The 25,508-nt window shown below is 41.7% G+C and overlaps 1 protein-coding gene across 4 annotated transcripts in view; it reads right to left on the reverse strand.

The window, feature by feature from the left end:
• ccdc88ab (coiled-coil domain containing 88Ab) overlaps positions 1–19,460 on the reverse strand; it is a 96,532-nt gene extending 77,072 nt beyond the window's left edge. For 2 of the 4 annotated variants that reach the window (XR_008963506.1, XM_057341565.1), the window contains exons 1-2: positions 18,888–19,459; positions 18,688–18,785 (exon numbers count right to left, since the gene is read on the reverse strand). Coding sequence is in view for 3 of the 4 variants with exons in the window: in XM_057341565.1 (XP_057197548.1) it covers positions 18,688–18,785; positions 18,888–18,950 (161 nt within the window). In the remaining variant the exon portion in view is untranslated. Of the gene's footprint in view, positions 1–18,687; positions 18,786–18,887 lie in introns of all 4 variants that reach the window. The other 2 variants (XM_057341566.1, XM_057341567.1) reach the window with 2 other exon arrangements.
• Between the last annotated feature and the right edge of the window lie 6,048 nt (positions 19,461–25,508).

The raw sequence follows: 25,508 nt of genomic DNA on the forward strand, positions 1-25,508 counted from the left end.
GCGTGTGCGTGTATGTGTGATATCTAGTAAGTTTGTAACACAAGTTTGTATATTTTTTCAGTGGGGCTAGTCCAGTTACTTCTGAGGAAGTAAATGAACCATCCACAGCACAGTCACCTCAGAGGGGCGATGGAGACTTTCGTGACCGTGGATGCAGTCGTGGCAGTGTGCGCAGTCGTGGCCGTGGGCGCAGTTGTGGACACAGTCGTGGACGTAGTTGTGGCTGTGAGGATTTTTACAGCGTCTTATCTCAGGATGAAAGGTGGAAGACAGAGGCAGAGCCTGATATAGAGCCCAGTGTACCAAAGTTCACTCCCAAAAAAAACCCTGGAGTGCGGCCTCCACTCATATTTGGAAAACAATCTCCAATTGAAATATTCAGACAATATTTTGATGAAGAGATCATAAATGTCTTGTGTGCAAACGCAAACAAGAATGCGGCGAGAAATCTAGGGAAGGGTAGGAAATTCACATGGGCTGAAATACGGCCTGAAGAAATGAAGAAGTACATAGGTATGCTGCTCTATATGGGTGTGATGGACCTGCCAAAAATTAGGGACTTCTGGAGGGTGAAGACTTTGTTTCATGTGCCTTTTCCAGCCACTGTAATGACTAGAGATCGTTTCCTAACCATCTCCTGCAATCTGTACATCAGTGATCCATTGGAAGATGCAGTAAATGACCAGAAACGTGGCACAGAGGCATATGACCGTCTTCACCGAGTGAAACCACTCTTGGACCTTATAAGAAACAGGTGCATGTCTATTTACCATCCCAAACAGCACATTTCTGTAGATGAGAGAATGATTCCCACTAAAGCCAGGTTATCCTTCAAGCAGTATATGAAGGCCAAGCCCACTAAGTGGGGCATAAAACTCTTTGTGATGGCTGATGTCGATGGCTCATGTCAATGGCTACACTGTTGATTTTAAAGTCTACACTGGAAAGTCCAAGTTTGAATCTGGGAAAGGCATGTCTTTTGATGATGTTACATCACTGGTGAACAGAGACTACCTTATGCTCAGGATATGTGATTTACTGTGACAATTTTTACACAAGCCCTCTCCTCTTTCGGCACCTGCACCGACTGGGATTTGGTGCATGTGGAACTTGCAGAGAAGGAAGAGCTGGTGTTTCTTCCACCAAACAAAATTCCTTGAATAACAGATCACCAAGAGGCTCTATCCACTGGATCAGAGATGATGAACTTTTGTTCATCAAGTGGATGGATACGAGCGAAGTATCCATGTGCACACTGAGGTGGCAGAACACACAGGATGGGAGAAAACAGAGGGTCCCTGTTCCAAGACCAGTGGCAGTTCAACAGTACAATAAGTACATGGGAGGAGCTCTGACCAGATGCTGGGAATAATGTCTGTGCACCTTAAAACCTGGAAGTGGTATATGACCATATTTCAGCACTTCCTAGACATTGCAGTGACCAACAGCTTCAATTTACACAAAGAACTGTGTGCTATCCACCAGGACAAGCCCATGGCACGACGGTACTTCCTAGTACTACTGCTCAGCTCATAGGTGTTCCCCTTGATCGCAGCCCCAAAGAGAGAAAATGGGATCACCTACTAGTTTCTGTAGGCAACATTCAGAGGGCCAACATGGGGTGGTGGCGTTGTGTACAATGCAAAAGGAGCACTCTATGGAAGTGCCAGGAGTGTGATGTGGGCTTGTGCTTGCAATTGTACAGGAACTGCTTCAAACAGCACCACCTTTGAATGAATGGAGTCAAAAGTGCAAAAAAAACTCCTGGAGTACTGGGATCAAAAAAGGCTCCTGAATGAAAACTATGTAAATGATTGACACTAAAATACTTTTTTTCATGTACTACAGTATATTCTTCATGTCTGAAGTGCTAGATTCTTTCGACCTTTTGTTTTTTGAGAATGGCTGAATAAAAATCAGTAAAAATAGAATTTTGTTTTTCTATTTTTGTCTATTTATAATCTATTTACAAACTCACAACACACAGTAATGGTGAAAACACTTATTTTATTGAAAGACAGTTGTCTTCTGACAAAAACCATACCTTGCACATGATGATAGGACATTATGTTAGAATTTGACAGTCAAAAGAACAAAATGAGTGAAAACAACACATTTTCCCTTTAGGCTTTAAAGAGTTAACTATATTTGTTTTCATAGCCAAATTATTGTGTGTCATCACTACACAGCTTTTAAGACATTGTTTCTGCTTTTTGTTCACACAGTGCGCTTTCTGGGACTGATCCAGTTAATGTTACTAGGTCCCCTTTCCGTAATCACTTCTCGGATCAATCCGGGATGCGTTTGCGTTCACACAGAAGGAACTCTTTTGGCAATTTTCTGGGATCAGTGGTCTGTGTGAATGGGGTTTCTGTTAAATACACGCAGTGTTCTTTGTGAAGACACCCGACATAATTTTGACGTGAGTCTGAGGTGGCACAAAATTTGATGGAGGCGGCTGCCTTCATTTTTTCAATGCAGAAAAAAACCTGTTTTTTTTTACTTATAAGAGATTCATAACCGCATAGCAACTTGCACCAAGCAAAAGGCAATGGTAGTCATTACAAAGAGTTAAGATCTCGCGCCTAATAAGGTCTACATACATTGATTGTAATGGAAGGATATGACATTTTTGTGGGCGTTCCCAGCTAATCCGACCAAGTCTATGTATTGTCATAGCAACGTGGTTCTTCCTGTTTCCTTTTCTGCCAGTATGTCCTACCAAGGACTAGGGATTGGTACCGAAACCCGGTATTAAAAGAGCCCCGGGGCTAAATTATGAAAGACCGGAGCATCGATAAGCTCCGCCCATATCGGTTCTGCTTTCGGTACTGGAGAAACACGCGGCACGCTCCACGTCTACCCAAACATGGCGTCTCTCAAACTAAACAGATGAGCTGTTTAAATTTCACGAGCGCGTGCAGCCTGTGTTTGAATGCTTTTGAACTTCGTGTCCGTCTCCGTTTCGCATTACCAAAACAGCGCGTCCCCAAAACTAAACGGATGAGCTGTTTTAACATCACAAACACGCACGGCTTGTCTCTCTCAAGCAGAGTCATGCTCGCGCCTGGAGTCGTTGCTCCGCACCGCAAGTCTCCATGTGCGCATCTTCCAAAACAGATGAGACATGCGCGCAACCTATATCTATTTGTGTGTCTTATTTCAATTGGATTACATGATGTGACAACACATTTTCTACTCGTTTATACAATAATAAATAAATCAGCCCAAATAATAGGCCTTGAGAGCTTAATAATTCGTGTCTTTACTTGCGTACACAGGACAAACATTAAAATCTGTCCATTAAAATAAACATTTAAATATTTCAAAAAAAAAATTGTTGCGGGCGGCTATGATGAACCAACCCACTTCTTTTAATACTGCTGGTCTGCGCTGAATACAATTTATTTTACATTGCAGGAAATAAAGTAGTGTTATTCTATTCATAAATTCTTTACTTTTGGTCTTATTTTTTATAAAAAAAATATACCCAGTATTGATAAGAGTAGTAATACCGTTAAAAGCTTAACGATACCCATCCCTACAAAGGACGTCTCGTTTAATTCCAAGTTGAAGATCCTCCGTATACCACATCCTTCAGAGGACACAAGGATGCAGGTTTATTTTGATTTATCATGCCCTACTTTCTGCCTAACACAACACACGAGTATGCACATGAATTTATTTGTTTTCAAAAAGACTTATAGAGAAGTGTTTAATGCAAAAGACAAAAAAAGAAGAACTTCACCAATAATAAACGAGAGGTTTTTCTGTCGGAGGTGGAAGTGCCACAGTACAAAGTACATTGATAAGTTTTTTTAATGTTAAGATCTCTGCAGTCACACCTTTAAAATGTCAACTCTCTCATCCCAGTGTGAGCATTCTTGCCAAAAATTGTGGGATTAATCCTGGCAGTTTTGTTGTCTTTATTGAGGCAGCTTAAACTGAGTAAAAACAAGATGGCTCCACTGTACAACACAAGGTTAAGATGAAAAAATATATTTTCAATGCTGTCAAATTTTTATTTACAGATTTCACAGAGAAAATCAGTATGTTTAGATGTCAATGTACCATACGGTTTCTTTAAATGCATCAAACTACAGGACCCATTCAACAAATTGTTTATTTAATACAATTATTATACAATAAAATAATATTAATTAATATTAACAAATAAAAAAGCAAATAGTTATATTATTAGACACTAGCCAAGCACAGACTGAAAGTTAACTGAAGTCACAGCATGCATGTAAGATCTATAGTTTCCATTAAAATGGAAAACCATGCGAGTGTTTTTTTTACTAAAAAAGCGCTGTCAACTTTTTCTTGTCAAAAAAAGTGCTAACACTAACACGACATGATGACGTCACAAATATGCTAATTAGTTCATGACGTCACCAGTGCCACAAGTCTGTCAAAATCCTATGGGAAACACTGGTATCGGATCTCCAGTGCATAGTGATTGGTGGAATACTGCAAGCGTGTGACGGAAATGTAACGCCTCTTACCATATTTGGAACATCAGGTTCCTCTTCAATTGTACTGACAGGTACGCCCACCTTACTTGCGTATACATTTGGGCGGTCTTAGTCAAATCATACCACGACCTGACGTAGATTTGTGGTTGTGTGGTTACACGAGGCGTTTCAGGCAGGTCTGGGTAAGCATTCGCTTTTAGATAGAATGCATCTTTTGTTCCGACACTTTCATTTTTGCAATTTTACTTGTCTAATACATGCATGGGCAACTTATAACACACCAAAGACACAGCAAAACACGTGATTGCACCATATGACCCCTTTAATGTATGGTATCATTGGCAATGTATCGAGATGCATCTCGCATTGGCCTCAGTATGGAGATGCACATCCCTAATCATCCCTACAGTGTGAAAGCCCTGCTGATGTTGGTTTCACCAGCTGTCCATGTTTTATCACTGTCTTGAGATTTTGAAATTCAAATACACTCGGTTACCTTTTTTAAAGAATAAAATAAATAAACCTCACGATTCGGTACATATCTCGATGCAGAGTTCATGATACTAGGCCTGTAGCGACCCGTCGATGACGTCGTATTTTTGCATCGACGCTACGCCACAGCTCGCCACACACACGTGGGAGACCAAAACATTGCAGAATGGAGGACGAAACAGTAACCTCCTCACATAATTCCGAACAAAGCCCCAATATAAAAGAAAAAATCCTAAAAAAACAGCTCGCCCTAAATCTTCGAAGGTATGGGAATACTTCAAATTTAGTCCCAAACGTAAAGGTGTCGTTATTTGCGCTCTTTGCCAAATGGTGTTGGCACACCACACCAGCACAACGGCAATGTTGGAGCATCTGAAACGGAGGCACACCATTGTCACTCGTGAAGGAGACAATAACAAATAAGAACTAACGTTGGCTAAATTAATTTCATGTTTGTGTAGTGTGTTGTGTAGCTTGAGCTCTGCGCACTTCGGTGGTGCTAGCTAACTATCTTAGCTCTCCGTGCAGTTTGTTCTTGCTAGGTAGCTACTGGCGCCTAGACAGCTGTGTTTAGCTAACGTTAGTTATCATCTAATGTTGGCTTGAATGGAAGCTAGCTTACGGCTGCAGAACACAGCTATCTATAGTAGTAACATAGCACGAACAAACTGCACAGAGAGCTAAGATGCTTTGGTTACTTGGTTAGCCTAGCACCACCAAAGTGCACAGCTGCTAGATAGCCACGTTAGCATTCAAATAAACTAATCATAGCATAACACTGCAATGAGGTAAAGAGTAGATTGATTTTTGTTCATTATTAGATTGATAGATTGATTTGATCATTATTGATCAATTAGTAGATAGATTTTTGATATTGATATAGATTATTTTGGTATTTATTTGAGATACATTATGGTTTTTATTAGATTAATCGTTAGATCAATCGTCCAACTATTCGTTAGATTAGTCGACTAATCGACAAAACGATCGCCAGATTAATCGTTTAATAAATAATCGTTTACCCCCAGCCCTACACGATACGATACACATCTCGATATTTTGAACTAAATTAAGAAATATTTTCGAAATATTAACAATTTCAGTAACTTTTTGTTGCACATACAACTAGTAAAGAATTTTAACATTTTAAAGCTTAACTGAACCTTCTGTACTGCAGGTTTGTCACTGAGTGTGAATTTTGACAGCAATTTTTGATTTCGTTTTAGTCATAGTCTTTTGACTAAAATGCAATTTAGTTTTAGTTATATTTTAGTCATCCCCATCATTTTAGTTTTAGTCTAGCTTTAGTCAATAAAATCTACATTATATTTAGTCTACTAAAATCTAACTGGTTTAACTAATTTATGATTACTATAAAAAAGGGTGCGACCAAATTGTAAGTTGGTGGGATCAACTTAGAAAGTGCAACTAGTGGGAAAAATGAGTTTAGAGTAAGGATGTGGATATTGATTATTTTAATAATCGAGTATTCGGATAATAAGTTATTTTTCTTTATTAAAGAGCAATACTAAATATACAAGAGAAAATTAGACAGGTCTCTTAAAACAACATTTAACATTTAAACAACTAATTTGTTTCCTTTTATAAAAAATAAACACATTTATTGCTGAAATGGCATACATTAATATCTGTGAAAACTAAACTCATTTAGCACATTCCATTGCCATATTAAATTCAAAATTCAATATAATACAAATATATAAATAAGAAACATAAATAAAAATAGAAAGAGCAATTTCAAATGTAAACAACTAACTTCACTTTATGCATGATGCATTTAGTTGACCTAAATTTGTTTTAAAAGTTCTGTTTTTTACTTTTTACTATTACATAGTAATATATTTGTCCACATAAAACTACTGTAGTTAACCAGACTTTTATTTTGGCAGGTTGTCGGAAGAAGCTTATTTTTTAGTGTGTGTTTGACGATAGCTTCACTTCACATAGCTTCACTCAGTAAAATGTTCTGAAATAAACTCTCAGACCAACTCTGCAGATCAAGTTAATAGGCTTGTTCGACTTGATTGCGGCGCCGCAAGATCCAACAGGCAGATGATATCCAAGTACCACGAGAGCGATTTGAAAAACCATAAAAAGTTTGCTTTCGCACTCTTACGGCCCTTTGATGTCATCTGCCTGTCGGATCTTGCGGTGCCGCATCAAGTCGAACAAGCAAAATGTGATCATGTCCTCATACAGTGCAGATGCAGACAAATCCATGAGAATCACGCTAAACTGTGCAGTTCATTCACTCAGACATGCAGAACATGTGTAAATAACAGGATTGCAGCCGGAAAACAAGTTTCACTCGCAAAATAGACTAAAACTAAGTAAAATAGCGGTTCACCATTGATTAACGTCACACAGAAACAAGCACAAAACAAACGCACTTCATACAAACAAGCGGCTCTGTTTAATGCACCTGCCAAACTGTATCACATGCGGGCTACACTGGTCAATACATAACGTTATATGCCACACTGTACAGCCCTGATAAGTGCACATGTGTTTAAACAGCCTTTGAACATAACAGGTACTGTAAACACTATGGGACGCGCACTGGACAGACAGGATAAACTTTGACAAACTTTTGAACAAAATACAGATAATCAACTGTTATGACTCGGATTGCTAAATATTAGATCTCTCTCTAATAAAGCACTTTTTGTTAACGATATGATAACAGATCATAAAATAGACATGCTCTGTTTGACAGAAACATGGCTAAAACCAGATGATTATATTTCTTTAAATGAATCTGTCCCCAAAGGGACTCTAAATATAATTCTTTTGAAGTCATGGTTCTTCATGTTTCAACACCTAATACTAAAGATAAAACACTTTTTAAATTGATTCTAGCTATTGTATATAGGCCTCCAGGGCACCACACAGATTTTATTAAAGAATTTGGTGGGTTCTTATCAGAACTAGTACTGGCCGCAGATAGACTCCTTGTCGTTGGTGACTTTAACATCCACGTAGATAACGTTACAGATGCCTTAGGAATGGCTTTCAAAGACACTCTTAACTCCATGGGCATTAGTCAACATGTGTCAGGACCCACTCACCTTCGTAATCATACTTTAGATTTAATACTGTCTTACGGTATAAATGTGGACGACGTTAAAATCCTTCAGCAGAGTGAAGACATTTCGGATCATTATCTGGTATTATGTTTGCTTCACTGGCCTACGGCTGCAAATAAAACTCATTGTTACAAATATGGTAGAACAATAACTTCAACTACCAAAGATGCGTTTCTCGATAATCTGCCCGAATTGTCTCAAATCATGAGAAATAACGTTGAAGATCTTGACATTACCACTGAAAATTTTAATTCCACCTTCTCGGTAACGCTAGACAAAGTTGCTCCACTACGTTTAAAGAAGATTAAAAATGGCAGCCCCACACCGTGGTATAATGAACACACTCAGGCTCTAAAGAAAGCGGCCCGAAAAATGGAGCGCAACTTTAAGAAAACTAAATTAGAGGTATTTCGTACAGCATGGAAGGATAGTATTCGAAAATACAGGAAAGCCCTAATAACTTCTAGATCCGCCTACTTTTCATCACTAATAGAAGAAAACCAGCACAACCCTAGGTTTTTATTTAACACGGTGGCTAAATTAACAAAAAATAAATCGTCAGTGACTTCTGATCCTGTATATCAGCATAGCAGTGATGAATTTATGAACTACTTCACATATAAAATCCAAGATATTAGAGAAAAAATTATAACAATGCAATCAGAAGTGAAACCCGCTGAACAAACTAACTACAGCGCCCTTAAGGAGAAAATGCAATTATTTTATACCGTAGATCAAGATGAGCTGTCTAAAATTATTAGATCATCTAAATCAACAACATGCATACTAGACCCTATACCTACAAATCTACTGAAAGAGATGCTCCCAGAAATTATAGATCCTCTTCTTGGTATTATTAACTCATCTCTGACATTAGGACATGTGCCTAAAGCATATAAGGTGGCTGTTATAAGGCCCCTTGTCAAAAAACCCCAACTCGACCCTAGAGAACTAAGGAACTACAGGCCTATATCGAATCTACCTTTCATATCTAAAGTTCTGGAAAAAGTAGTTTCAACTCAATTATGCTCCTTCCTCCAAAGGAATGACATCAATGAAGAATTCCAGTCTGGATTTAGAGCATGTCACAGTACAGAGACTGCTTTGATCAGAGTTACAAATGATCTGCTATTGGCGTCTGACCGAGGTTGTATCTCGTTATTGGTGCTGCTAGACCTTAGTGCTGCATTCGATACCATTGACCACAGCACACTCCTACATAGACTCGAAAATTATGTCGGCATTAAGGGAATAGCTTTGAAATGGTTTAAATCTTATTTATCCGACCGTTTTCAATTTGTAGCAATAAACAATGAGGTGTCACGCAAATCGCAAGTCCAGTACGGTGTACCACAGGGCTCAGTCTTAGGGCCTCTGCTCTTCGCATTATACATGCTACCTCTAGGAGATATAATAAAGCGACACGGAGTTAGCTTTCACTGTTATGCTGATGATACTCAACTTTATATTTCCTCGAAGCCTCATGAAACACAGCAGTTCCATCGAATAATGGAATGCATAGTCGATATAAAAAACTGGATGAGTAACAACTTTTTATTACTGAACTCGGACAAAACGGAAGTGTTACTTATTGGACCGAAAACTGCTATAAGTAACAACCAAGAATACTGTTTAACTATTGACGGATGTTCCATAAAACCCTCGTCGTCAGCAAAGAATCTTGGCGTTCTATTCGATAGTAATCTGTCATTTGAGAGCCACGTCGCCAACACCTGTAAAATTGCGTTTTTCCATTTTAAGAATATATCTAAACTACGTCATATGCTGTCAATCGCAGATGCAGAGAAGTTAATTCATGCATTCATGACATCAAGACTAGATTACTGTAATGCACTGTTAGGTGGTTGCCCTGCAGGCTTATTACAAAAACTCCAATTGGTCCAAAACGCGGCAGCTCGAGTTCTTACACGTACAAAAAAGTATGAACATATTAGCCCGGTTCTGTCAACCTTGCACTGGTTACCTATAAAGCATCGCGTTAACTTTAAAATCTTGCTTATTACCTATAAAGCCTTACATGGTTTAGCTCCTCAGTACTTGAATGAACTCCTTTTGTATTACAGTCCTTCACGTGCATTACGCTCTCAGGCGTCCTGTCAGTTGGTAATACCTAGAATTTCAAAATCAAGTGCAGGTGGTAGATCCTTTTCCTATCTAGCGCCTAAACTTTGGAATAGTCTTCCCTGCACTGTCCGGGAGGCAGACACACTCTGTCAGTTTAAATCTAGACTAAAGACGCATCTTTTTAATCTTGCATACACTACTCTTCCATAATATAAATCTTCAGAGGGTTTAGGCTGCATTAGTTAGATCAACCGGAACCAAAAACACAACTGATGTACTTGTTGCATCAAAGAGTACAGAACAGTACTCTACTCTCAGCCAGTCTTGTCTCATTGTTCCAAGGTTACCACAGCGAGCAGGATGCAGTTCATGGCCTGACCTGATGGTAGAGCGGAGAATGGGAAGTGGGGACCTGACAAGAGCTGAGATGATAGAGCTGGATAAAGAAGGACGCGGTCTCTTGACATGTCTTCACCACAAAACTTCAAATGCTATTAGATTATTAATGATAATCTTAAACTATAATTTATTTTATTATTAAGTTTATTTATTTTATTTAGCCTTGTTGTGCAAGTTCTCTGGAGCTTGTGCAGAGGCAGCAGCTTTTGCCAGAGGGGAACTGGAATCCCCTGGTTGGGCCTGGGTTCTCCTGAGGTTTTTTTTCTCGATTAGAGTTTTGGGTTCCTCGCCACCGTTTGCATACTGTTTTTGCACTATCTGCCTGGCCGGGGGGGCTGCTTTAGAATTTTAAAGTTTTACTTAATTAATATTGCATATAGGAATTTATAGTCTGTTATATTTGACCTGTGCTTCTCTCTCCTTTATCCTAAATGTGTGCTCTCACTGAGCGTGTGTGTGTGTGTGTGTGTGTGTGTGTGTGTGTGTGTGTGTGTGTTGTGTGTGTGTGCGTGCGCATCCGTGTGTGTGTGTGTGTCTCTATGTCTATGTGTGTTAGTACGTGTGCATATTGTGTGTGTGGAGTGTTTTGTATGTGGTTATGTCTGTCTTCTGTGTTTTCAACCTTTTCTTGTTTTTGCAGGTACAACTTTAATTATTTTGCTTATAGTCAATATGTCTCATGTACAGCTGCTTTGTAACAATGAAAATTGTAAAAGTGCTATATAAATAAAGTTGAGTTGAGTTAAACACTATGGGACGCGCACTGGACAGACAGGATAAACTTTGCCAGCTGAAGTCCTAAAAGTTCGGTTTTAAGGTACCAAGCACAATGTTCTCTCACCATTCTCACACACACGCACTAACACACACGCACTAACACACACGCACTAACACACACGCACTAACACACACGCACTAACACACACGCACTAACACACACGCACTAACACACGCACGCACTAACACACGCACACACTAACGCACGCACGCACAGTGTTTGTTGCAGCCTCATGGTTGTCAGAGCAGAAATGAAAGCCTCTGCCCTCTGTATATTTTTCTGTAATTTATTCTGCAGCGTCTTCTGTGTTTACATAACATGTCCAGTAGGGATGCACCGAAATGAAAATTCTTGGCCGAAGCAGAACGAAAATGAAACAATTGGCCGAAGGCCGAATACCAAACATGGCTTTACGTATTTCTTCTATTTATTTAGCCAATTTTTTCACTATTGCATAAACTGAATGGTCAAAATGTTTTTTATATTTTGTCTTGCTTTTCAATATAATACAATATACCTTAAAATAAAATTGAACAAAACAAGTATGCTAAATTAAAACAAAAAAAAATTTGCCCTCGCCCTTCTTGAATAGCCTACAGTATTTCACAGTAGTGAGTACACGCCTCACATTTTTGTAAATATGTTATTATATCTTTTCATGTGACAACACTGAAGAAATTAAACTTTGCTACAATGTAAAGAAGTGAGTGTACAGCTTGTATAACAGTGTAAATTTGCTGTCCCCTCAAAATAAAAACTGCCTTAACCCTCTTGGGAATGGAGTTCACCAGAGCTTCACAGGTTGCCACTGGAGTCCTCTTCCACTCCTCCATGACGATATCACGGAGCTGGTGGATGTTAGTGACCTTGCGCTCCTCCACCTTCTGTTTGAGGATGCCCCACAGATGTTCAATAGGGTTTAGGTCTGGAGACATGCTTTGCCAGTCCATCATCTTTACCCTCAGCTTCTTTTGGGGTTGTTATCATGTTGGAATACTGCCCTGCGTCCCAGTCTCCGAAGGGAGGGGATCATGCTCTGCTTCAGTATGTCACAGTACATGTTGGCATTCATGGTTCCCTCAATGAACTGTAGCTCTCCAGTGCCGGCAGCACTCATTGCAGCCCCAGACCATGACACTCCCACCACCATGCTTGACTGTAGGCAAGACACACTTGTCTTTGTATTCCTCACCTGGTTGCCGCCACACACGCTTGACACCATCTGAACCAAACAAGTTTATCTTGGTCTCATCAGACCATAGGACATGGTTCCAATAATCCATGTCCTTAGTCTGCTTGTCTTCAGCAAAGTGTTTGCGGGCTTTCTTGTGCATCATCTTTAGAAGAGGCTTCTTTCTGGGACGACAGCCATGCAGACCAATTTGATGCAGTGTGCGGCGTATGGTCTGAGCACTGACAGGCTGACCCCTTCAACCTCTGCAGCAATGCTGGCAGCACTCATCCGTCTATTTCCCAAAGACAACCTTTGGATATGACGCTGAGCACGTGCACTCAACTTCTTTGGTTGACCATGGCAAGGCCTGTTCTGAGCGGAACCTGTCCTGTTAAACCGCTGAATGGTCTTGGCCACTGTGCTGCAGCTCAGTTTCAGGGTCTTAGCAATCTTTTTATAGCCTAGGCCATCTTTATGTAGAGAAACAATTCTTTCTTTCAGATCCTCAGAGAGTTCTTTGCCATGTTGAACTTCCAGTGACCAGTATGAGAGAGTGAGAGCGATAACACCAAATTTAACTTACCTGCTCCCCATTCACACCTGAGACCTTGTAACATTAAAGAATCGCATGACACCGGGGAGGGAAAATGGCTAATTGGGCCCAATTTGGACATTTTCACTTAGGGGTGTACTTACTTTTGTTGCCAGCGGTTTAGACATTAATGGCTGTGTGTTGAGTTATTTTGAGGGGACAGCAAATTTACACTGTTATACAAGCTGTACACTCACTACTTTACATTTTAGCAAAGTGTCATTTCTGCAGTGTTGTCACATGAAAAGATATAATCAAATATTTACAAAAATGTGAGGGGTGTACTCACTTCTGTGAGATACTGTATATTAGGCCTATAACTGACTGCTGAAAGAATGTACTGTACTCTGTACTTCTACAACAAAACACTTCATTAATAAAAAGTGTCATTCAACATTATAAGCTAAAAATATGAATAAATGAAAACTGTTGGATTATTATAGGCTACACTGCAAAATGATTCAAAGGATGTCGCGAGCGGCGGGGCTACTGTCAGACCGACCACTCCAGTCTGAAGTACACAAGTTACCAACCGGTAAAGACACTTTCATTCAGAAATTTACTCCGGTGTGGCAAGTTCTGTGCTGTGTCTTTCTCTGACACTTTAAAGCAACACAAGAGAACTTTTGTTTAGGGTTCCCCCATGTTGATAAGCACAATTGTCTGTTATCAATGTCGTTAATACTGTCGTAGTATAAGCTTCCCCATGGGCAGCACAATACATGTGAATTTGTTGACTAAGTAGAAACCGCTGTCACATCATGTCACTTCATAAACTGTGCATGTACTAAAGCACTGTTTTGGCTCTTGAGGGGTATACTACTGGGCTATACTAATAGCTCAAACTAGATTCTGAAGTAGCAGCTGGTTGTTACCCGTTAACACATAGCGTGCTAGCTACATAGCGCATTTGCAGTCACCCAAAACACAACGCATGAATGTGTTTAGTAACTAGGCATGGGCTGAATACCGGTTTCAAGGTATACCACGGTTTGGAAAAGCCACGGTTTTAAAACCACTGAAAGTTTCTGTTGTATCGTTCCAAAGGTATGAGCTGTTTAGTACATGAATCCATCAGGTTCTGTGCTATATTTTGTTTATGCTTAATTAGTTGCTTGCACATCTGCATTTAATTTATTTATGCATGTATATATGAATGGATGAATGCATGTAAGTTTAATTACTGAAAGTGCATGTAAAAGAAGATTAGAAAGGTGTGCCATGCTTTCAAAATGTTTAGGAAGCACTGATTTAACGTGACATACTATACATGTTTACTATTGTTCCAAATATTTTGTTGCTTAAAAATCAAATCTATTGTGTTCAATGTTTTTTACTTGGACATTTAAAATAACACATTTTAAAGCTGCAGCCACAATACCACCATACCGTGAAACTGTGATAGTTTGCCTTAAGGTTACCATACCGTCAAAATCTCATACTGGCCCATGCCTATTAGTAACCAACGAAAATAATTTTCAGTAGTTATATTTTCGGAAAGACACTCAACCAGGCGTTGTAGTTTGTGTAACAGGTGAAATCACTAACTTACACTCAAGTCGCTATGGGAATAGTGCCTAGTAGGGCTGTCGCGATAAATATCACGTGATTTATGCACAACTTTTGAGTGAAGTATGGGAAAATGCTGCTGCATCCGAAAACCAGAGGGGGCTCTCTCGTGCGGAAACTCCAAATACGCACTGCAGAAGAAGACCATAACACAGTCTAGAATCTAGGAAATGCCTAAGGACATGTTTTTATCACTGTTACTCAAGCCTCATCAGGTATTTTTATGATAATAAAGTATATTCATAATGATCATGTTTGACGGGTGTTGCTTTTTCAAATACACATTATAAGCGACTCAAACTCGCACTGCTTTAGATCGAGCAGCAATTCCTACTGATCCCAGAGCCGTGCTTCACGGACAAGCTACGCATTAAAAAAAATATTGACACATTGCATATTGCAGCCAGCTTGATTTCAATAGGATTTAGTAGTATCGCGATAAATTATTGTGCAGCCCTAGTGCCTAGCATGGTAACTATAGATACCGATAACATTAGTCTACATGCATGAACTGAGGACTCAGCAACTTTTGACCATAAAACATTTTTTGTGGTTTGGTAGTCAGAGTTTACAAGCATAACACTCAATTCGTGACGAGGCACAATGAATCTACGTAAACTATTGAGACCGGGCAACATTACATAATCTCTAGTCTACCATACGGTTATAAATTGTGAACCAGTAACGTTAGTGCGCCAATAAACAACCTGAGCACAGCCTAATAACTAATAATCTCAAAAGTACAGGACAGTAAGAAAAAATGTACATATAAGACTTTCAAATCCAGTAGCAGGAAGGCTAACGTTAGCTCTCCATCCATTTTGCAATCCATTGCCTCTTCCAGCTTGTGCCACCGAGTGTAAGTCCGTCAGATATTGATTCGTGTTCTGGCTCGTGTCTGATCACTCTCTCTCTTTCCTCTTGTTTTTTTTTTGCTGGCTCTGCCATGGTGATGGTTTGGACACTTGCGTTGAACTAGATCGTTTCGTTTTATTGTTAGATGTTGGCTAACTTCACCCAGGCTACGAGTAAAACATGACCTATGCCTTAAAGCAGGTGATGGGCGGGGCTTGTGTACCTCCCAGTCCCCGCACACCAAAGTTACAAGTGTGATTTCAGACGATAGAGGGCTGCTTAGGTAGCAGTGGCAGTAAAATTCGTCCAGTTAAGAGTTGTCCTACCACTAAAATAATTTTAGACAGATAATTTTAAGGTTGTGTTGCTTTAAAATTCTCCACACACTGCCAACATGTTTGCTGCATTAATAAAGTGCGTCGCTCTCTCTCTGCGCTGGTTGCTGCTTGATCATATCACCGTCAGAATCTGTAAAATTTATTCGGCCATTTCACTTATTCGAAAATGCTTTTTTGCTATTTTCGGCCGAATATTTTCAGTTGCCGAACATTCGCTGCATCTCTAATGTCCAGATGGCTGTGCATCAGTAATAATGGTCCGTGGGGAAACGCGGTGCTCCGTGTGTACTGTAGTTAAATGGATTAAGCAATGATTTTGTGTATTCGAATTACTCGAGTTCCTCGAGTAATCGTTCCAGCCGTAGTCTAGAGCCCTTATTGTGTAAAGATACTTTGCAGCAAACCTGCTGCCCCCCAGCCAAATGATAGAATAGGTTATTAATGTCAATATTGAATATTTTAAACATTAACAGTACTCAACTGAATAATTTGACCACCATTCACAGTGTCAGTTCACATCCCGCCATTTACACTTTCCGCACACACGCAGCCTGTTTTGTAATGCTCGTTTAATACTCATGCCCGGCACCACACCGCAAGTCACCACGAGCGCACCTGGCAATGTAGACGAGGCTTGACTCACACGCACAACCTGCATCAACTGGCGCCTGGCTTCGTGTTTAAAACAAAGGTCATTTCAATCAAACTCAATCAATTTTACTTGAATGAAATGAAACATTCAGCACATTTTCTATTTGTTTTTAAAATCCCAAATACTTAAAAATGATTAAATCAGCCAATGTAATACTTTAATAATTTACTAAAGTAATAGAGTTCTTTATTTACTCAAAATAAACATAAATCTTCTCAGTGAAATTCAGTAATGAAGTCAATTCTGAAAGAGTAGTAATATCATTATCTTCCCTGCTGAAAAAAGAACCCCTCCCAAAACACAATATAAAATGGATTTAAAGGTTATAATGGGAATTGTATTTGGTTTTAGTGTAAACTATTATGGTGTTTACTTATATTTGATGGATTCTAATATTTTCTTACAGTAGTACAATATAATTTCTTACAATTTGTCTCTCACAGTGTGAACACAACACAACAGTAGTGATTCCCAACACTACAGGTTCAACAATCAACTCACAATGTTGGTGTTTGTTGGGATACGTATGAATAAGCCTTATCACTGAGATGCATGACAAACTTTAAACAACATCCTTGAGTTACTCAACACACGCTTGCTGAGATTCTCTGGTCACCTAATACAACATGCACTGCACTGCAGACACACACACACACACACACACACACACACAGGCTTTGGTTGACTATCCCCGTGGGGACAGTCCATAGGCGTAATGTTTTTATACTGTACAAACTGTATATTCTATCCCTAACCCTATCCCTAAACCTAAAGATCATAGAACACTTTTTGCATTTTTAGATTTGTAAAAAATATTGTTCTGTACAATTTATTAGCTTTTTTGCCCCTGGGGACCTCAATTTTGGTCCCCACGGTGACACGAGTCCCCATGTGTTGGTGTGTATTCAGGTTTAGGTCCACACCGGGATATACAAACATGAACACACACACACACACACATCTGGTTTACTATCCCTGTGGGGACAGTCCATAGGCGTAATGTTTTTTTATACTGTACAAACTGTACATTCTATCCCCTATCCCTAACCCAACCCCTAAACCTAAAGATCATTGAAAACTTTTTGCATTTTTAGATTTTTAAAAAATATTGTTCTGTACAATTTATAAGCTTTTGTGCCCATGAGGACCTCAATTTTGGTCCCCACGGTGACACAAGTCCCCATGAGTTGGTGTGCATTCAGGTTTAGGTCCCCACTGGGATATACAAACATGAACACACACACACACACAACACAAAAGAGTGCTTTAATGTACCTGTACTTAAAACAAGTCCTGAACAATCATCACTTTGTGTGATGGAGTGCATGGATAATGAGTATAAAACAACTTTCATATGAACCTTTTTTAAATCAAGTACAGTTATTAATTAAAAAGGCTGAAAGTTTTGAGAGTGAGGTTTAGAGCGAGAGGATAGAAAATAACAGCTCAGAATAAAAACCATTACGCCTATGGAAAGACCTCATAATGGTGTGCGTGTGCGTTGGCAGTCGTGAGCAGCAGATGAGATGACCAGCTGCCAGAGTCTGAACACATTCATGAATAAAACACACAATAAACAAGCAGAACTTTAAGAGTAACATCACGAGCAGCATCAACATGGACACGCTTTACATAACCACATAATCATCTGCACACAAATGCAAACATTACTGTTATTACTGTTGTACAAACATACACAACTTGAGTAATGCATACACTAAGGACACACACACACACACTGTTCAAAGTATTACATCTACAGCACATCTGATGTATTAAGATGCTTTTAACTTTTTGACTCTCATTGTCACACTGTATAAGGCCGCACTATATAATGCTCGACACTATACATAAACCATTTAAACACTGCGCTGAATACGTAAATGCAGTAACGTTAAACAACGTGTTACGCACGACTATATCCTATACAAAACCAACCTATATAACACTAAGCGAAATAAAAATGGATCCATTATATAACACTCCAATAGCATCTCACTATATAACACTACACAGAATTCTGTATGACACACAATGTTTGAGCTAATTCTTTGCTATGTAAAGGCCACATTTCACATATGGTCATGCAGTCAGGATAGATACAGTAAACTAACGTTACACACAAGATCCATTCATGACGAACACACTGTTGACATGCGTGTACTCACATCTGAGCCATGATGACGTTTAAATAAACTCCATCCACTAATGTCATAAACTCCGACAGATGAGATCCATCAGACAGCAGCTGAGACACTGTCTTCACCTACAAACACATAGTAATAACACACCATCAATACACAAACACACCATAATAATACAGTGTACACGCGAGCTATAATGGTGAATGTATATATACGAATCTCACCCAGAACACCAGAGGACAGAGCAGAAATTCCTCCATCAGAGGAGTAAACACTTCATTCTCCATCTTGTCAGGAATATTTCAGGAAGCTCTTTGTGTTTATGTGGAAAAGGGAAAGAAACACGCACGCATCCTGTCAGGAATCACATTCAGCGGGAAAAATCCACACACTGAGGAAATCCTCACGTTTTATTCTCCAGCAGATCGACAGCGAGGGATAAATCCATTCATCCCGATAAAAAGCGGTTGATTTCCGTTAGATTCGACGTGACGTGTCGCGATTGTAGCGGAAAATGTGCCGCGGCGCATCGAGCGCGTGTGTCGGTCACGGGTGGGAAACAAAGCGCCGCCTGTGCGACATCAAACACACTAACTAGTGCACTGATTTAAGCCACTTCCGCCTGTCCCTACTGCATAGCACGCTGCCGTAAAACACAGCGTGTAGTGTGCCGGTGACCTCGCGCGCTTCTTTCATTGAAATGAGTACATTTATTTCAGAAAGTAATACAGTTGTGTTGTTTCGTTCCATTAATACAGCTCGTTGCGTGCACGCACAGTGCGCATGCGCATGTCGCCCTCCTGCTAGACTGGCAGTAAATCAACGAAAGGGAAGAACTGCTCTCAGATCAGATTTTACATCAAACAACACGGCGTGTGGCGACTGGCGAGGCAGTGAGCAGCACTTGCACAGGAACTGGCGTGGAATCAAAGGAACCAAATGACCGTTGTTTATGTGCTTCATCGCGTGCGTGACTGAATTTGAGCCGAGTGAAGGCGCACGGGGCGTGTCGTTATGTAAAATAAATAACAGCATTCTAATATCCAGAGAAAACAAACGACTTCACTTTACACCACAAAGCATATCAAATATGCGATCATTGCATTACGCTTCTTTCGGTCCACTGACGTGGCGATTTCATTACTCATTCGTCTAATAGATCGTTCAAATTCAAACAGATTTAACAAGTAACCTTTAATTGTATGATATGGGTGTTGTTGCATTTTGCATATATGTATAAAATGTATTTCTATAAAATGTATATACAAGTCTTTCATGCACGGAAGTAATCCACCCTGCTGGTGATGAAAGCATGAACTAGTTTCTCTAAATCTTGACTTGAGACAAAACATCCAATTCTGGCTTTGTTTCTGAGATGGTAGAGCGCTGGTTACGAATGTAACCGTGGTTCTGTGAATTCCAGATGACCGCCAGAGGCAGTGTAACACTAGTGGATGACACATACCAAAAAAGTCAGGAGGAATGCAACTTACCTAAACAAAATCAAGGCTGCTCCTGAAGGACTGCCACACTCACAGGATGAGGAGCAGCCACATTAACCTTATAGAACCTGGCAAAGGTGCACGGAGAGGCCCAGGTAGCAGCGGCGCAGATGTCAGCCAAGGAAACTCCTCTGAAGGCAGCCCACGAAGATGATACGGCCCTAGTGGAGTGACAAGTTTCGCTCTGAGGTAATGGCTTCCCTGTCTCTTTGTAAGCCAAAGTTATCATCTCCACAATCCACTTTGACAACCTCTGCTTTGACAGAGGAGAACCTTTCCTCACACCGCCATATCAAACACACAACTGATCCGGACGTCGGAACCGGGCAGTATCCTCCACATAATGCCTCAAAGCACGCACTGGACATACGAGGTGCTCATTTGACGCAGACCCAGATAGAGACTGAAAAGCAGCAAGCTCGATGTGCTGGTTTATATACTGAGGGAGGAGAACTTTAGGGAGAAAAGATGGATTGGGTCGCAAGACCACTCCTGACCCCTCAGGCAGCCAACATAAACAAAGGTCACTGACAGACCATGCCTGTAATTCACCAACACGTTTCACAGAAGCAACTGCCAACAAAAAGGCAGTCTTCAGAGACAGCCACTTGACATCTACCCTCTCCAAGGGTTCAAACAGAGATGAACAGAGGAAGGTGAGTACAAGCTGTAAGTCTGGGACTTTGATTATTCAGGGCAGGCTTCAAACGATGAGCACCTTTCAGAAAACTGCACACCAGACTATGAGACCCGAGAGAAGCACCCTCAACCGGGGCATAATATGCAGAAATCGCCGCTACATACACCTTCAACAAAGAAGCTGCTTTCCCTTCATCCAGTAATTGCTGAAGGAAGTTCAAAACCTTTGAAACCTCACAAGTCATGGGCTCAACCTCACGCACCCTGCACCACACCGAGAATAGTCTCCAGCGTGCAGCATAAATCAGCCGTGTTGAAAGAGCTCTATCACTGGAAATAGTATGGATCACAGCAGGGTCACAATGCTGCAACAAAGGGTTTAGCACAGGGGCCAAACCCACAGCTGTAGGCGAGACTGATCCAGATGCCAAACGCTGCCCTCTAACTGTGAGAGGCGGTCCCTCTGGGGCAGCTGCCAGGGGCGGCCGGACAGCAGAGACAATAATAGAGGGAACCACAGTCTGGCCAGCCATCGTGGAGACACTAGCAGCACTCTGTGCCTGTGCAGGGAAATCCTGTGCAGGGACTCCCACAGCAGAGGAGTTGGGGGAAATGCATAAAGTAGGCAGTCTGGCCATTCGTGACACAGTGCATCCTGGATGTCTCCGTCTTGGCGAACCACAAGCGACAGTGGGTGGTTGTTGCCGAAGCGAAAAGGTCCACCTCTGCCTGGCCAAAGCGCAGCCAGATCTTTTGAACTACATCCGGTTGAAGCCTCTAGTCTCCCGGGTGTAGCCGGTCCCTGGACAGAGCATCCGCTACTTGGTTGTCTACTCCAGGAATGTGAGCTGCTCTCAGCGAGGCTATGCGTGGTTGACACCACTTCAGGATCCTGCGGGTGAGTTGCAACATTTTGCGGGATCTTGTGCCACCCTGATGGTTCAGGTGAAACACCACTGATGTATTGTCGGTCTTCACTAGCACATGTCGGCCCGTCAGGACCGGTAAGAAGTACTGTAGCACTAGAAACACTGCGCGTAGTTCCAGCAAGTTGATGTGCTCTGAAGCTTGGATCTGCGACCAACGACCGCTATCTCCCCTTTGGTTCCAAGTAGCTCCTCATCCCGAGAGAGACGCATCGTTCGTGATCAACTCTCATCAAGAGGGAACAACACCTAGGGGAACTCCCGCCAATAGAAAATTCTGCTGTCTCCATTGACTCAAGGTTCGCAAGCTGGAGTCATAAACAGCCTGCTCCTCTGTGGGGGCACAGAGAAGCCAGTCGTCTAGATAAGGCAGAATACGCAGGCCTTTTGCCCAAAGAGGTGACAGTGATGCATTCACACGCCTCATGAAAACACGAGGAGCAAGAGACAGTTCAAATGGCAGAACTCTGAACTGGTATACTTGGCCTAGAAAGCTGAAACGCAGGAATTTCCTGTGGTGAGGTGCTACAGGAACATGAAAGTAAGCGTCTTTTAGGTCTACACAAACAAACCAGTTGTCTCTCGTCACAGCCCGAAGAACGTCAGCTGTACGCAGAATGCGAAAGGGCAGTACCTTCAGAAACCGATTCAGACGCTTCAAATCCAGAACTGGACGGAAACCACCGTCCTTCTTTGGAACGAGAAAATACGTTGAATAAAAGCCGTCCCTTTGAACTAGGGGCTGAACTGCTTCTATGGCTCCCTTCTCTAACAGGAAACAAATCTCCAGGGAGAGTGCAACAGAATGGGCTGCTTCCCTGACAACAGTGGGAAAAATTCCTGAAAACCTGGGGGGCCGGCGTCGAAACTGTAGTGTATAACCCCTGCTCATAGTCTTTAGAACCCAGGGGTCTGAAATGACATTTCTCCAATATTCCAGCTGTACCGCTGAAAATCGATCGACAGCCGGTCCGAGAGGTTCAGGCTCTATGAAAGCGTTTTTTGGTGGTTGTGGGGGGGCGTTGACGTGTATTACCCACCAGTTGTTGATGAGGTGGACGAAAACCTCGACCCTCCTCTGCAACCTGAGGCCTCTGAGGACCATGCGGCTGTGGAGTAGGCTCTTGGTGGAAACGGTGCTCCGGGGTTACATAGCGGCGACGAGCCTGGGCCATTGGTGCCCAGAAGGTAGAGCTTCTGGGTGCTTGTGTAAGCTGACGGTTAGTCTCTGACAGCTTCACTCGCTTCGCTAACAACTCCTGAATATTGGGTCCAAAGAGATACCCGGGGACAAAAGGAAGGTCTCTCTGAGTTTTTTTACAGTCCTCCGATAACCGTGCCTGAGCAAGCCATACCTGTTGGCGGGCTGCCAAAAGCGTGGCCGTAAGGGCACCCAGTTCTCGGGTCACATGCCCCATGGCCATATGAGCCTTCTGCAGGAACTGAGAAATGGAGGGATCTACATCTGCTGATTCCAACGAACTGGTAGTGGCAAGAAGTAACTGACAGATTGTGTGCTCCATCTGAGTTATGTAAGCGGTGGAATCGTAAGCATTTTTTAGCAGAGAGTCTGTGCGACCACACTGTGCACTAGGGCATCATACATTGCCCCGTAATGCCTCATCAGTGGACACCACTAAGGCTGCGACAGGCTGTTCTACTTCTGGGGTGCGCCCAACCCCTATGGAATCAGCTTCCGCCATAGACGGCAAAATGCGAGCAGTTATAGGGCACCGTCTATTTGCGGCAGAAGCCGTAAGTGCATTAGAAAACTCTGCCACAAAATCGTTGCATGGTGGCATGGAAAAGGAATTCTCAGCCGAGGGCTGTCTGAAAAACACATTAGGCTGAGTCGCCTGAACAGATGTATCCAGTCCCAGACGGGCAACTGCCATACAGAGTACAGCTATAGTGTATCATCAGAGGTGGCCCGGCTATCCTCCGTCGATCAAACTGATCCCCCACTTGAAACCTCAGCCGCTAGAACCTCCGCAAAGACATCTTGGGGGGAAGGTGGACGGTACCATCCACATGTTTTCCATGAAACAGGGAATCAGAAGCGCTTGTAGACAGTACATCCAATTCAGCATGACGTGAGAGATACAGGGATTCAGCATAGTCTTCGCCATTTTTCTGACCTGGGTCGATGCCGGCCCCATCATCCTGCATCGGGTCCACAGGAGCGATAGGTTGCTGTAATGAATGGAGGAGACGCTTAAGCTTCGCCATTTCCGAAGATAGCACTGCAACCGTCTTAGAAAGTGCGGTTTCCTTTTTCTTTGACGGAGGGGCTCTCGTTGTCGTGGACGCGCAACATTTCTTTATCCGCTGAGCTGCGGGATCCGCCTGCCTGATATGTACTGTCGAGTTGGGGTCCAACTCGGCGAGACGGAGCCGCCGTTCCCACAGAGGTAAGAGGCTGTAGTGCACACATGGATCCGTCAGCGCATCCTTAAGGTGCTGAATACCCAGGCAAGATGGGCAGAATTCATGACCCTTGTCCGGGAGCAGGTTATTGGGACATAGTTTACACGTCAGTGGGAAACCAGTGACAATCGGTCCGTGATGCACCATAAGGTCAATAAACGATGAGCAGATCAATAGGCTGGAATTAATGAGAATATGTGTATATGACCGCTGGTAGGACCGAAGCGGCTCGAAACAAACGAGGAAAATAGCAATCGATACAAACAGCAATGCGGGAATTAATGTTAGCGGGGCACCACTAACAGTTAGCGTGGAAAACACTAGCCACCGGGGTACCGAGAGGCACAGAGTGTGACCAGCGATAAAAACCCACAATGAGCACAACTCACCAGATGAGAAATATAAATCCCTGAACGTTGCAGAAGTGCGCTGACACAGCTTGCGAGGATGAGACTTTGCTGCTCTGATAAGTTGCACTTGCCAGCGTGAAAATCAGCTACCTATCTCTAACAGGCGAGAAAGCGAAAGAGACAGAATGCTGAGCATCACGGGCTTATTACACTGACGCTCAAATGCTCAGTGACGCTCACTGTCAAATGGTTTTTTAAATTAACTGCATTCTTTCGGAAAGATTTTTTCAAATCATTCACAAGTTCACTGCCGGAGTTTTCGTTTTCACTTTTCAAGTTTTTGTCTGACTTTGTTGCACAAACTTCACGTGTAGGTGGGACTTAAGGGCACTTACTCCCATTGGCTAGTGAGGCGATCGACAGCTCCCTGACTAGGAAGTCCAAACAGTAGTCAGTAGAGTGGATTTTAGAAAGCAATTGGTTTTAGTGTTTGTAATTAAAATGCTTTCTTGTTCAGTCAATATATTAAGTATAGAGCTGTTGAAATACAGAGTTACGACACTGCCATAGACCTCCATAGTAAGAATGAAATGCAGAAGTAACTCTTGTCATGGAGCGACCAATAGTTCCAAACACTGCACTGAAGCCCATTCATTTCGGTGTCTCCCAAACTCATTTGGGATCATACATTTTAACTAGTTGGCGGACATATCTTATATTCATATTACTCCCTAGACAAAATGCTGCTATAAATATACTGTAGTCAACGTAGTATTCAGTGTACACAATGTGCAAATATATTTAGCAAAATTTATGCCAATATAGTTGCTGTTGTCTGTTCCGCTAAAATCACTTTAAATTGGTTGACAGCGCTGATTTGTTTGGAACTATTAAGTGCTCCATGAACCACATGACCACACCGCGGCGAGATCGAGTGGCGTAACGCTGTATTTGGTTTCTCCCAAGGTTTTTTTTTTTCTCCATTTATTCATCATCGGAGT

Source organism: Triplophysa rosa, linkage group LG9 (genome assembly GCF_024868665.1).
Source record: "Triplophysa rosa linkage group LG9, Trosa_1v2, whole genome shotgun sequence".
Classification (NCBI taxonomy): domain Eukaryota; kingdom Metazoa; phylum Chordata; class Actinopteri; order Cypriniformes; family Nemacheilidae; genus Triplophysa; species Triplophysa rosa.